This window comes from Leptopilina heterotoma, unplaced genomic scaffold, assembly GCF_015476425.1.
Source record: "Leptopilina heterotoma isolate Lh14 unplaced genomic scaffold, ASM1547642v1 Lhet_57, whole genome shotgun sequence".
Taxonomy (NCBI): Eukaryota; Metazoa; Arthropoda; class Insecta; order Hymenoptera; family Figitidae; genus Leptopilina; species Leptopilina heterotoma.
The window spans coordinates 1,885,682-1,900,130 of record NW_025111127.1 but is presented as its reverse complement, the minus strand read 5'-3'; the positions used below and the strand labels follow the sequence as shown (position 1 = coordinate 1,900,130).

General features: G+C 32.1%; 1 protein-coding gene across 2 annotated transcripts in view; it reads right to left on the bottom strand.

Annotated features, from left to right (window-relative positions):
• Positions 1 to 1,023: 1,023 nt before the first annotated feature.
• Positions 1,024 to 14,449, bottom strand: part of LOC122508774 (ena/VASP-like protein) — a 55,681-nt gene continuing 42,255 nt past the window's right edge. The window contains exons 4-8 of one of the 2 annotated variants that reach the window (XM_043622306.1): positions 12,572 to 12,633; positions 8,929 to 9,824; positions 7,527 to 7,715; positions 7,024 to 7,285; positions 1,024 to 3,024 (exon numbers count right to left, since the gene is read on the bottom strand). In XM_043622306.1, coding sequence (XP_043478241.1) covers positions 2,996 to 3,024; positions 7,024 to 7,285; positions 7,527 to 7,715; positions 8,929 to 9,824; positions 12,572 to 12,633 — 1,438 coding nt within the window. In that variant the 3' untranslated portion in view covers positions 1,024 to 2,995. Of the gene's footprint in view, positions 3,025 to 7,023; positions 7,296 to 7,526; positions 7,716 to 8,928; positions 9,825 to 12,571; positions 12,634 to 14,449 lie in introns of those variants that run through there. The other variant, XM_043622307.1, reaches the window with a different exon arrangement.

Sequence of the window (14,449 nt, the reverse complement as noted above, 5' to 3'; positions counted from 1 at the left end):
TTCTTGCAGATTTTTACTTTTCACAATATACTAGGTTATAAACAATTAAAACAATTAAAAATGATTATTTTTTCTTATATTTTGTAATTTTATTAATTTATCATTTTTATGGTTAGTCCCACCATGCTGGGAAAGGTTACTTCCCCTCACGGGATGCAATCGATGATCGGTCGCTAGAGCGACCCTCGTAGAGAGAGGGCGCCGCACCCTCAATCCTTCATTTAGCAGTCTACCTTAATGACTTTTTTACAAAAAATATAAATTTTTTAAATAGTAACATTTTTCAGTTTTTTTCATTACGATTTCAGGAATATATTATTGTTTTTACTTAAAAATGTTAAAATTTTTAAAATTTATAATTTAATCGTTTTCTGATACAATTCTTAAAATAAGATTTTGTAAAATATTAAAATTTATATCCTACTTTTTTAAGTTAAAAGAAATTCAAATTAAAAAATAGAAAGAAATTGACTCTGTTCTCAGAATCTCACAATCACACATTTAAAAAAATGTTCATTTGATAAAAGAGACTGTTATATTATTATTATATTTGATAATAGTAATGGGTTAAGTGAATTAAATAAATTCTTTTTTTAGTGCATTTAAATATCTAATAAACTTTTTTTCAAATATTTTAGGCAACTTTAAAAACGGCTAGTTTCGACAAAACCATACAAAGTGATATTGGCTATAGTAAACAATGCGACTTTTACTGCTAAATGCAGTTGATAGTAACATAATCTAAAATAGCTATTTGAACATGTGATTTTAAAATTTTTTATTTATTTTTGTTATTTAAACATAAATATAAATAAGTTTGTTCATGTAATGAGTGTTTTATGTTCTCTTAAAAAAGGGTTTATTCTGCATCTTTAAAATTAGCTAAATTTAAACTCTCAAAAACTATTTAAAAAACCTCGAAAAAATATTTTTTTTGTCATATTCGTGTAACATTAACACTAAAATTTGTTAATATTTTCTTAAATGTGACTGAAATGAAAACACGTAGTAATACCCTATGAGTTCAGTTTTTTTATGTATTGCGTTAAAAATTTAAGTTTTTTTTCTATTACAACTTCGCAATTGACTTTATGTTTAACATTTCATGCAAGTGATCTACGAATTTCTATATTCCATTATAAGGCAGTAAATTATTATTTAAAATCATATTTTATGCGATATTTAATATCTTTTTTTTAGCAGTTACCACCTTCTTATAATCTTTAAAATTATATTTCACAATAAATATCAAAAATTTTTATAAAATTAATTTCATTTCGTGACCTTAAGACTGATAAAAGTATATGACTTTTTAAAATTAGACGTTGACGACTTTAATCGAAATATAATGAATTGATCCATTGTTTTCTACAGTATTTTAAGCAAATTCATAATTTCTTTAAATTTTTAAACTGCAAGAAAACATGTCAAGTGAATATGGTCTGCATTTCCCATGTCGTGGCAATTATATATTTAAAATGTGGATTTCATTGTTAGTTTAAAATCACATAATTTTTCTGTCTGCTCTTCAGTTTAAAAAAGTACTCAGCAGAGCCGTTTTTTGGAAATAAGCAAACTTCCAATGCGACTTCGACACCAAACCATATTGGAAAATATTTCCTAATACTTTTTGCTCGTCCCGAATACTTTTCTCTTATTGTGATTTAATAGAGATGTCATGAGTACAAATTAATGGCGAAAAATCTTCTAATGCGGTTTGTTGTCGAAATCGCATTGAAAATTTGCTTAGTTCCAATAAAAAATGCCTCTGTTGAATACTTTCTCTCTCACTGGGTCTGAAAAGTATTTTAAACTTATTCTTAAAAATCATCTTATTGGAATGTTTGTGATATGCTTGTCTTTAAATGCAAAATTGCAAAATATCACATTTTGGATGAATCTACTGGACTTAGTAGCTTTGTCCAATAAGGGAGCGTTCTCAAATTAAGTAAACTTTTTTTAGATACTTTTTAAACCCCTTTCCCTTCCCCTCGTAAAATTTTCTCAAATCGCTGAGAAACATACAAAATCTATTAATATAAACGGTGTAAAGAATTTAAAAAAGAAAATATTAATAAAAATGAGTTTTAAAAGTACAAAATACAAATACAAAAATCCTAGTAATGTTACATAATTTAAGAACGCTCCCTAATCATTTCACGTTAAAAAATATGAAAAAACAATTGTAAAAGTTCGCAAAGTACCACGACATTGGCAAAATATTTTGTACAATGTATTCTCGGGTCGAACTCCTTTTCTACAGTGACACTAGAGTAAAAAATTGGCGTTTAAAATCAGTGCTAACGTATCGCAATGATAAATGTACATTATGTATGGCTCTATATGTTGAACCAATTGAGTGTTATATAAAAGGAAAATGATAATTTTCAAGCGTAGTATGTAACGACGTCTTAATGTTATACAAATCGGCAGTGAAGTACAAAGGTACTCGTTGACAGTAATTATCGCATAATTATTGTTAAAAGATTTTTTTTCCTATAAAAGGTATGTCAAGAATCATTAATCATTCACAGGTACCAAAAGTTAATTGTTCAAGTTAATCTGTACCTTCTTTACTTTTTCTTTTAAAAAAACTAAGTTTCTTCATTGTTTTTCCTGAAAACTTAACAAGATTGTCAATATAAATTGTGCGTTTTACATGATTTTTAAGGTTACAGACGAAGAACTTGGTGCGCGATTACAGAGTAATAATATATTAATTTAAAAAAGCTCAGTTGATCCAACATCGAGTTTCTTTTACCGATTGTATAATAGGTAATAAAGAAACGAGTCCACTTTAAATATTAAGCTAAATTAGCGTACTTACGCACAAGAGGTTGATATACATGGGTATAACTGTATAACACTGTACTCTGTAAAAACCTACATGTGCTTGACGATCAAATTGCTTCGATTGAGCTTCCTAATATAACTTATGTAGTTTTCTTCTTTCCTTTTCTTCTAAATTTTTCGCTTCTTGATGGTCTGCTTCTTTTTACCTTCTACTCAACTCAGTCCTTACGGCTACCATGGAATAAATTTATATTAGAACAAATTTTTAAATTAAGCATAATTGAGGCTCCGGATCTTAAAAGGGCACTTTCAGCATTTATTTTAAATGGTAAAAGTGCCCTTTTAAGATCCGGAGCCTCAATTATAAACATACTCTTAATACTATTGAACAAATTTAAGTAATTTCTTTTTCATTTTAAAATTTTATTACACTAGAACAAGAAGTGACTAAAGTATAAATATACAAAAAATGGTAATTGTTTACATAAACGGTTATTGTATTATTTATTACTTTCATTGAGAATTTTTTTTTCATTTTTAATATGAAAAACGAAAAGAAATGCAAACGAAAGAATGCGTTAGAGAATGACAGGCATATTATTTATCCTTTTCTAACTCATTCTTCTGATTACGTTTAGGATAGTGATTTCGGTTATGTTTCTATGCTGCTTTAGGGTACAGTCCATTTGAGCAGAAAGAGTAAAACCAAAAGAAGAAAATCATGAGTGCAAGAGAGATAGGCGATCGGTGCTTCTATCACTCTCATGATTTTCTAATTTCAGTTTTACATTTTCTGCTGAGATGGGGCTCCACTTAAAAGGCCTAAGAACAACTGCTTCGCGAACGCAAACCATGAGTTAAAACCCTGGATACAAAACCGGACAGATTTCGGACTAGTCCGAAATTTGTCCGAAACAGTACGGTATATTGTGGAGTTTTTTCACACTGAATTAAGTTTGAAACAGGGACCGTCTCGAAAGTTTAATTTCGTTTCAGTGTTTGAGTTGACACGAAACTAAATTAACAAAGTGACTTTAGTTTCAAGTCGACACAAAACTAAATTAACAAACTGAGTTTAGTTTCTTGTCGAACCGAAACTAAATTAACAAATTAGATTTAGTTTCGTGTCGACTCAAAACAAAAGATTGAAAAACATAATTATTTAGTGTCAATCACAGAAAAAAAATTGTTTCCCCTGACTTACGTAACTAGAGCAATGTAAGTAATTAATGTAAGTTACGTAACCAGAGTAAATAACGTAACTACATTAACTTACGTAACCAGAGTAAATTACGTAACTAGAATAACTTACGTAAATGATCAAATATACGTAAGTTACGTAAGTAGAATAACTTTCACAATTTATCACATTTACGTAAGTTACGTAACTAGAAAAACTTACACAATTAAATGAACTTATGTAAATTACGTAGCTTACGCAATTAATCAAACTCACGCAATTAAATAAACTTACGTAAATGATCAAAATTACGTAAGTTACGTAATTTACCTAACCAGAGTAAATTAAGTAACCAGAGTAAATAACGTAACTACAGGATCTTACGGAACCAGAGTAAATTAAGTAACTACAGTAACTTACGTAAATGATCAAACTTACGTAACTAGAATAACTTACGCAATTAATCAAACATACGTAAGTTACGTAACTAGAATAAATTACGCAATTAAATAAACTTACGTAACTTACGTACATGTGATTATTTACGTAAATGTGGTTATTTACGTAAATGTGATTATTTACGTAATTTAAGTAAATTTGATTATTTATGTAAGTTAGGGGCCGTTCATAAATTACGTAACACATTTAGGGGGAGGGGGGGGGTTCGAGAAAATGTTATCATATGTTACATGGGAGGGGGGCAATCATCATTGTTACGTAATATTTATAAGGAACTTAATCTCTTTATAATCGATAAATTTTTGAAAAGCTGTCCCTTGCCGCTACTTCAATATAAGTAAAAATCGAATCATTTCGCGAATCGATTCTTGGAAATAATATAAAATTACTATTAAAAAATCAATGTTATATTTTTGTTGTTAAGTATGATTAATAAAATTATTCCTCTAAATGTTTTTTATATTTAACTTAATTTTGTATTGCTATTGTACGATATAAATACACTCGACTCTCGGATCTTTTGCACTTACGGGACCAAATCCTCTCATACCAAAACAAATGTCATGGTAACGCAAAACAAAACAATATGTATAACCAAGTATGTAAATTAATGACAGTATTTATGTTTTAGTTTTAATATTTACATTTCTAATAATTAAGATTTTATTTAATATGATTCTAATCAAATAATGAAGGAGCTGTTCTAATTTACTTTAGATAACCAAAGTTATCGCGAAATAAATGTTTTGACAATTTGATAGTCATTTATTTATATAATATAAAAGATAAAAGGTGCGAAAGAAAAATTGCAAAAGAAGCGAGCGTGTAAAAGAACTGAATGCAAAAGATCCGACAGTCGAGTGTACTAAAAATAACAGTAATAAACAAATTTGTTTCGAAAAACGTTAGTAAAAAAAATATTTTTAAAAATTACGTAACAATGATAAAGGGGGGTGGGGTAAAACGATTTTGTTATAACCTGTTACACAGGGGGGGGGGGTTCAAAATTTCACTAAAAACGTGTTACGTAATTTATGGACGGCCCCTTATTGTACGTACGTAACTTAAGTAAGTTATAATAATTGCGTAAGTTACGTAAGTTTATTTAATTGCGTAAGTTATTCTAATTACGTAACTTACGTAAATGTTATTAATTGTGCTAGTTATTCTACTTACGTAACTTACGTAAGTTTGATCTTGCGCAATTGAAGTAAATTTTAGTGTTTATGTAAGTTATTGTACGTACGTAACTTACGTAAGTTTATTTAATTGCGCAAGTTATTCTAGTTACGTAACCTACGTAAATGCGAGTAATTGCGTAAGTTATTCTACTTACGTAACTTACGTAAGTTTGATCATTTACGTAAGTTATTCTAGTTACGTAATTTACGTTTGATAGCTGGTTGGAGGAATTTTAACTTAACGGACTTTGACTTGAATTCTTCAAATACCAAATGTTTCTCAATGTTTGACGTGAAAGTTGACTGAACATTGAACAACATTGAGTATTTAAAGGATTACATAGTTTCATTAGTTTCGCGTAGCATTCCATAAATAGTATATTCAGTATTTCTTATCTTATTTCTAGTTTCGAGCCTAAAATAGGTTAGAAACAATTTTGTCCGGTTGACAGTAATGAATATTCGCCGCTTTTGTAAACAATTATCAAAAAAACTTTCTTAAATATTCTATAGAGTATTATTGATCATCCAAGGAAGCTTCTAGGATGATATCGTGCTATGGGAAGTGTCTATAATGGGGTGTAAACGACTGTGATGGCGACGATTATTCTCTAACTTTGACAGAAGTTAAATATTTTATATATTTTGTTTCTTTGGATTTTTACGATAGTGTCTGTCTGTCCGCCTGTCTGCAGACACAAAATGTTGTTTTCACGATAACTCTTGAGAAACTTAATGAATCGTTTTCAAATTTGGCAAAGGTAAAGTTGGTGTAAAAATGAAGGTTAAATTCGTTAGCAAGCCATTTTCGTTAAAAACTACAAAAACTACAGAATTTTCAAAGTTTTTAAATTTCAATTTTTTCGAAAATCAAAATTTTAAACAGAGAAGAAGATGAAGAGGGGACCCTGTATGGACCTGGAGTAGCCGATTAGACGTAAGTTGTCAAAAACTAACTTTGAATACGAGTTTTTACAATATAAAAATTCTAAATGATTAAAGAATCAACTGATTTTAATGTTCAATTTAGGCAATTTTTGAAACTACGAATTAGAGAATAATCAGTGCCACCTGTCGACTTTAATCAAATATCCTAATGGAGCGTTCAGACCTCTGCAGCCTGCCTCCCTGCAGGTTGCCATAGTAACGTACAAGAGTCAGTGAATTCAAATTTAATGCACTTTCTCTCTTACTTTTGTTGCTCCTGCCAGCGCAGGCAGGCAGCCTGCAGAGGTATGAATGATCCTTTACACTAAATTTAATTTAAAACTAAGAGAGAACCTAGAAAATAGTAAAATTTCGCATTAGATGCTAGTGTTGCAAAAAGATTGTGCTTTAAATAATAATTTAAAAAATTGAAAAAGTTTGCCATCAATAAAGAAAACGACTTAGAAAGAAAATTGATTTTACCCTCAACAATTTCTTGTTTAATCTCCTGTTTTATCTTTTGAAACTCCTTTCGGACTTCCTTTATGAGTTCAACTTTGAAAGCTTCCATTTCCTGGGACATGAATGAAGTGCCGTCATTAACTCCATTTATTTTAAGAAGCGTATCTTCTGAAGCTGAACCAAACCTCTTGCGAGTTGCTTTTGGTGATTCTGCACCGTTAGAAAATTTGTTATTTGAATTGCTTTTGTCCCACGATTTTTTGTCAGGAGAACTTTCAGGCTCCTATAAAAGACTTTATTATTAAACAACAATTTATTTAAATACTAATTTTATAAGCAAAGAGTTAAATAAAAGAAAAATTTGATATATTTTAATTTTAAAAAGCAAAAATTTTAAATAACACAAATATAAACAAAATGTCTAAAAATTGAAAGTATCAAACTTCAAATTGGCATACATTGAAAGCTTATTTATGCTTTAAAAATAGAATTATCAAATATTAAAACTGCAATTAAATCATTACCGGAGCTGCTTCTGGTTGTTTTTTTTCGACAGCAGCTCGCCTTCGTGCTAAAGTTTTAGCCATTTCGTCCATCATAGAAGCCATTCCAACACCGCCGCTACTTCCACTGCTTCCTCTGCCCAAGGTACCATAGTTTCCACTTCCGCTACTACTTGTACTCGATCCGCTGTTTTCCACTGGTTGAGATTGCTGTTCAGAAGATATAAATAGGAATTAAATTCACAACCCCAACCATTAGCGAAGTATATTAAAATCTATGTATTTTATTAAGAATTACAATTCTGAACCTGTATTCAATGTTTTGAAAAAACCAGTTACGTTAAACTCATTTTCCTCATAGTTGCATAAAAAAGAGTTGTAAAATATGAATTGTATAAATCGCAATAAATTCTGTTACATTTGTGGCTTATTTGTAGATAAAAAACATAAATTAAATTTAAAAAATAAAACAGAAGGACATAACAAAATTTTTGTTGTAATTGAACCGTTCTTATTTAATTGTTTAATTTTTAATTTAATTTAATTTTTTTGTTTTTTATTGCATTAAAATTGTCGGTAGGTATAACAATTATTAGTCACATAAATATATGAACAAAATCGATTAAAAAGTCTCAGGGTTATGAATTTTTGAAAAAAATTACTTTAAACTTTAATGCCCTGTGAAAGCCAAAACTTTAAAACGTTTTTTTCCCTCATTCTTCTCTTACACAACACTACAATTACACCAAGTTTCAGAAAAATTGACAGACCCATTGCCAACATTGATTTTTTTGAGAAAATATGACCCAAATGAAAAACAAAAGTAGGCAGGGGAAAAGATAAAAAATGTAACTCAATAATATTTATAATAAATAATTTTATTACTTACCAAAGTGCCAATTTTAATTGCTTATTTCTTTTAATAAATTTTTTAAAAATATTTTTTAAATTTATCTCTTATTTTCTTGCAGAAAATAAAAAATTACATTACTTGGGGAATATGTAAATAAATAATACTAAACACAGGAGGTACAACTCAGGCAGTGGGGTATGTGATGATTTGGTTTTCTGAAATAAGGTGATAAGTTACGAGTCGCAGTAGCCTTCTGCGCATATTACATACAAATAGTAATGGAAATGCAAGCACTGCGAAAAATTCGTGTTGGTCCCTACTTTTTAAGATAATGAAGTTTAACATATTTTCATCATGTTAATAAATATAATTTTTGAAGGACGAAGTTAGATCTCCTTGGTTAATCACTTTTAACCAATTCATTATCTCGAAAAATATCTTAGGGACAAACGCGAATTTTTTGCAGTGTGTGATTATTTCAAAATTCCCAAGTTTTGTAATTTATCATTTTTTGTAAAAATTTGTATCTCTAAGTATAAATCCAGAGAAATGATAAACAAGAAAACTCACCTGTTTCTTTTTAAGCCGTGCCGCTTGAAGTGCTGCTGCGAGTGAATTGACTTCAGCCACCGAGTTGGCCTCGATTGAGTTGTTGGACTGTTCGGGAACGGGCGGCGGTGGAGGCGGTGGCGGTGCAGTGACTGCAGCAGCAACTGGTCCCATCGGTGGCGGCGGTGGTCCAGCACTACTGCCAACGGGAGCATAACTGTTGTTAACAAGACTACCAGAAAACTGGTTGATAATGTTCGACGGGGTGCCGTACGGGTTCGAGCTGCTTCCAGACTGAACTGTCGCATACTGATTGGGCACTGTTGCGTATTGATTAATCGAATTATTACTGCCGTATTGGCTGCCGCCGTACTGAGAGCATTGACTGCTCGCGTACTGGCTGCCTTGACTAGGTTGATTACCGTAAACTTGAGCAGTATTACTACCGTATAAGCTACTTTGACTACACGAATACTGGCCCATTTGATTTTGATTGCCGCCAACGACATATTGATTGGTCTGCGCGGCTGTCACGCCGTACTGGTTCCCCTGATTGGTAACATAGACTATTTGGGACTGCGATTGATTGGGGTGGCTCATTTGGGATGGCGATTGTGCGTACTGGTTCATTGTTGGGGTTGTGCCCGTCGATATCGGAACGCTGTTATTATTGTTGCTATAAGCGATCATCGTTCCAGCTGGTGGGCAGGGTGGAGCTGGAGGAGCTGCTGGAGGCTGTGGTGGAGGTGCGGGTGGCATTTGCTGTATCGCAGGACCTACTGCTGGCTGCAATTGTTGAGGCTGTGGTGGAGGCGCTGGAGCTGGTGGAGCTGATGACGTTCTGTGATGTCCTGGCTGTTGCTGTTGACCTGTCGGAGGGCAACTTGGTGATATTGCGTTAGGTCCATTTGTTGATACTGTAACAAAAATAATATTGCAATAATATTTACGACAACGACGATAAATATAAACTAATACTTTTCTCGATTGTAGGTCAAAAGTTCCGAACCAAATGTTCCAATCGGAAAGTTCCAAAATAAAAATTCTGTTGAATATTTTATGCGTTTAAAATCTATAACATTATTTTGCGGTGTATTTCTATTTAAAATCATGCCATCGAAAAAAAAGAGGGTTGAAACTTCCGAAAATTCTCCGCTTATGACAAAAACACGACGTAAGACAAGAAATTTAATCTCTAGAATTTTTTAAAGATATTGATCATATCGATGGGGCCTTTATTCTTTACGCTGAGGATTCTAGTAAATCTGAGAATGAATGTAGTTGGAATGCAATTAGTGAGAATGAAATGGATGATCCTGATGTTTGTGAAAATGGTATACCCTTTCCTACTGAGTCTTATTTTCAAAAGTACGAGCATTTTATCCAATTACACTTTTGTTTCTGATAAAGATAGAAAAGAGATACTAGATATCACACCTGTAAAAAGTTTTGAATATTTTTTTCTACAGAATTTAAAAACCATATAATTGAATTTACTATATTGAATGGACTAGACGTAACTTCAGAAGAATCTGATTATTTCATAGGTATAATAATTTTTACATCATCAATCGATGAGTTGATGGTAAAATATTATGGAAGAAGTATTATAAAACAGTTCATCAAAACAAAACCCATCAGATTCGGCATTAAAATATGGGGTTTTTGCAACACTTCAAGATTCTTATATGAAAAAAAAATATATATATATATATATATTTTTTTCATAATAAATAATAAGAGTGAAGTTTTGTCGAATTGTGCTTTAGGTAGACGTGTTGTACTTCAAAAATGCTGTAGCAACTCTTGTTCAACCTTTCTCCAAAAAGCTGTTCAAACGTCAAGTTTATTTCGACTACCAAGTAAGACAAAAACAGTGGATTAAATTTTATCACTGTTAAAAATTCGAAACTTGCGTCAATTCTATTAACAGGAGCAGGAGCTAGCTAAAGATGATTCTAAAAACCAAGTTTGCACATTGCTTTTCGCCTTGTGGTAAATAGTATGTTCTCTGTGTTATATTCGTAATTAGCGACCCCGAAAACCCATGACTACCCATTTTCAAGGAAATCTAGTCAATTTTTAAGTTTTCGTCCACTATATTGGATCCAAGAATGAAGTGGTCCGTAATTTATTACCACTTCCTAACAAGAGCGGAGAAGTGACAAAGAACATGTATCGAGGTTTCATTTTCCTCTCTACACTTGCAGCATTCAGGATCTCCCGCAATCCCCATGTTATGCCTATGATAGCGTAAATCACCATGACCATTCAACAGCCCTGTTAGCTATTACTTAAATTCGAGGACCAAACATTTATCAGAGACACCAATTGAAGGCTCAGGCCCAATAAATTGTTACCTAGCATCTAGTTTGACTTGTTAATCAGCTTTATCATTTCCAATGAATCCACTGTGTCCAGGAACCCAGAGAAGATTAATGTCAAGTCTTAGGACAGCCTTTGCCGCCACTGGTTTAATTATAAGATGCAAGGGTTTTAGCTCCAAAAGAGCACCAAGGGCAGCAGTGTGCGTTGTGCACACCACACCCGTAATGCCTCTCAGTACCATCCCCTTACCCTTTCCAATAGTGTTTTTGGTGTTTTCAATTTGACTCTACCCCACCAAACCACATAAGTATAGATCAGCCTAGGGAGCAGAATCGCTTCCTAGATCCACAATAGTGTATCCGGTTGAAAACCCCAGCTGTCACCTATGGCCTTTCTACCCGAACACGGTGTGCTAGAAGGAAAAATAGGTCTTACAAAGATACGGAGAAAAACGGTTTGTGTAGCATGTTTTGTATGTATTTATAGGTTAAAAATTAGTTTTAAATGAAATACAACCTGTTCGTGAAAAGGTTTTATATATTTGATAAACACTAAAATTCATTTCAATATATAAAAAAGAGAGTTAATTTTTTATAGTAAGTAAATAGTTGACATGCCCACATAACACAGTATTTTTCAGGAAGTTTTCAAAGTGAACTTTGGAAATTTTCTTAGTAAGCTTCCTGTAAACTTGCTGTAAAGCCTAAGGCTGTTTTTGGCGTCCACCCAGTGTTAACACCGAGTTAATCCTGATTGGATGGATCCAACAGAATGTTAATAAATATTATTAATGATTGATGCTAGAATATTTAGAATAGAGTATCATAACTGTTCTATAACAATGTTAGAACACACAGAACACTGTTACAACTTTAGGATGACATATATAATGTTTTGTTAATAACCAGTTACTAACCTGTTTTAAAACGTGTTCTTTTTTTGTTTTAGAACAGTTATATAATTATACTATAACAGTATTATTGGGGTAGAGCTATCCTAAATATTTACTAGCTTTCAGATAAAGCCTTATTTTGAAGTATTTAATAATGAAAAAAAGTTTTTCATTATATTTAAGGTCAATTTTATTTGTAAAAAATAACACTTTAAATTTTAGTACAAGTGAAAAATAACATTAAATCCAGTTGGACAATATAACAGACATCAAGATGAGTTTTGTGTAAAAGCGATATCGATCCAATGAAAGTTTAGTTATTTAGTTTAGTACATTCGGGTAACCGAAATCAAGTTACCTGTTATTAAATTTTCCATTGAAAGTAAATAATAATAATAGAACTTCAACATTTTCAGAAAGTAATAAATAATAAATTCAAATTACCTTGATTTTGTTGTGACATTCGACGCTCTTGTATTATAGCTACGTCCTCTCTTGTCATTGTCCTAAAAAGAGAGTATTTTTATAATTTTACAATGTTTTATTGCTTTCTTCATAAAAAATATTTTTTTCTTCTGGTTAATTATTATAAAAAAATCTTTTAAAAATTCCACTTCATGTCAAAAGTCATAAATATTTTGGTTTCCCTTATGCAAAATCAAATTTTAAAATTGGTCTTTAATATAATGTTATTCACATTTTTAATTATTTACATAACTTCTTTAAAAAATTGTATTTAAATGAAATGTATTCAGATGAAACCTTTTTCAGTTTTACTAATTAATTAACTAATTAAGTAAGAACAGTAACCTAATTTTTAAGTAATTATTTCTTAGATTTAATTAATTACTTCTTTAATTAATTAGTAAAACTAGAATACACCTCGTCTGAAAATTGTTGCTCGCGCATAGTTTTAACAGTGCATTCTGTTCGTATCAATACAAACCAAGAAGACCGACAGATTAGCTCGGTCGGATAAATGCCTGGCTCGGTGGGCGGACCAAGGGTACTTGGTTCGCGCCCATTAGCCTGGGATTTTTCCAGCACGTGAGATAATCTGAGCGGGAGGTTTGACGTCGAGGTATAATGATGTGCACCGTCGATTATTGTCCGGTACACACCATTAGAACTCGACTGTCGATAAACCGGTTGTACTCAGGAGAGGTTTTCTACAGTTTCCCTCTTCTCTGGCGAGAAAACCCATTGACGGGTGGTCCAGGCAAATGCGAGTACTCCTAATCTCAAAAAGTCGTTCTGTAAAAACGCAAAACTAGTTGGTATATAAGAGTGTGTGTTCTGACAGTTGGCCTAGCTTCAAGTCATTTAAGAAAAAAAAAACAAACAAACCAAGAAAAAAAGTTGTTGTAGAAGCATCTTTAAACAAGTTAGGTCTTCAAAAACAAATTTAATTTTAGCCAATGCAACGTATCGTATTTACTACAATTACAAGGATTCAAAATCCATAAATTCTGCTTCTTCGTGGTGAAAGCTTTGGGTGTTTTCGAGGTTCACACTCAGCGCATACACTGAAAAACTGTTGGCAGAACTGTTCACCCAATGCGCTGAAGTGCTGCGTTAAAAAAAAACGCACAGCTCACTTTAGTTTTGGGAGAGTAAAGTCCAACGCACAATAGGTTTGCGAAAGTCGTTCGCGAACGAGACACATGAGATAGACAAGGACACAAATATATCTCTGTCCTTTTCTAACTCATGCTTTGCGTTCGCGAACCTATTGTGCTTAGGCCTTAACTCTCCTTTTTGGTAGAGCTGTCAAACTATTTGTCAAGCAGCCGCTCACTTAACGCCATTGGTAGTCCAGTTTAAAAAAGCAACTCGCCCAATTTTGATTGAGCTGTGAGTTTAAACTTTAAACGTCAAGTAGCGCTGCACAACAGTCAATAGCGGAACTGTTCTATCAACAGTTTTTCAGTGTATGACTGTTTTCGGCACTCACCCAGGGTTAACCCCGAGTTAAATATTATCCAATCATCAAAAACATTCTGTTGGTATATATGTGTGTGTGGGGATCCATTTTTTGTGAACTTAATTAATTGATTAACTGTTTCTTTAAATAATATAGCAGCGGTGACGCCGTACCTATGACGCGCCACTTAAAGCAAATTTTGTTGGCTGAAATAGAAGAAAGATTTCGCAACGTTGAGAATATAGCGATTTACGCCAAAGCCACAATACTGGATCCGCGTTTCGAAACGATACATCTTAAAAGAGCCCTTGCTGTGTCAACCGCTATAAGAAACATTGACAATGAAATAAGATCAAGTAGTCATGACGTGGAGATACTTACTCAACATATTTCAACTT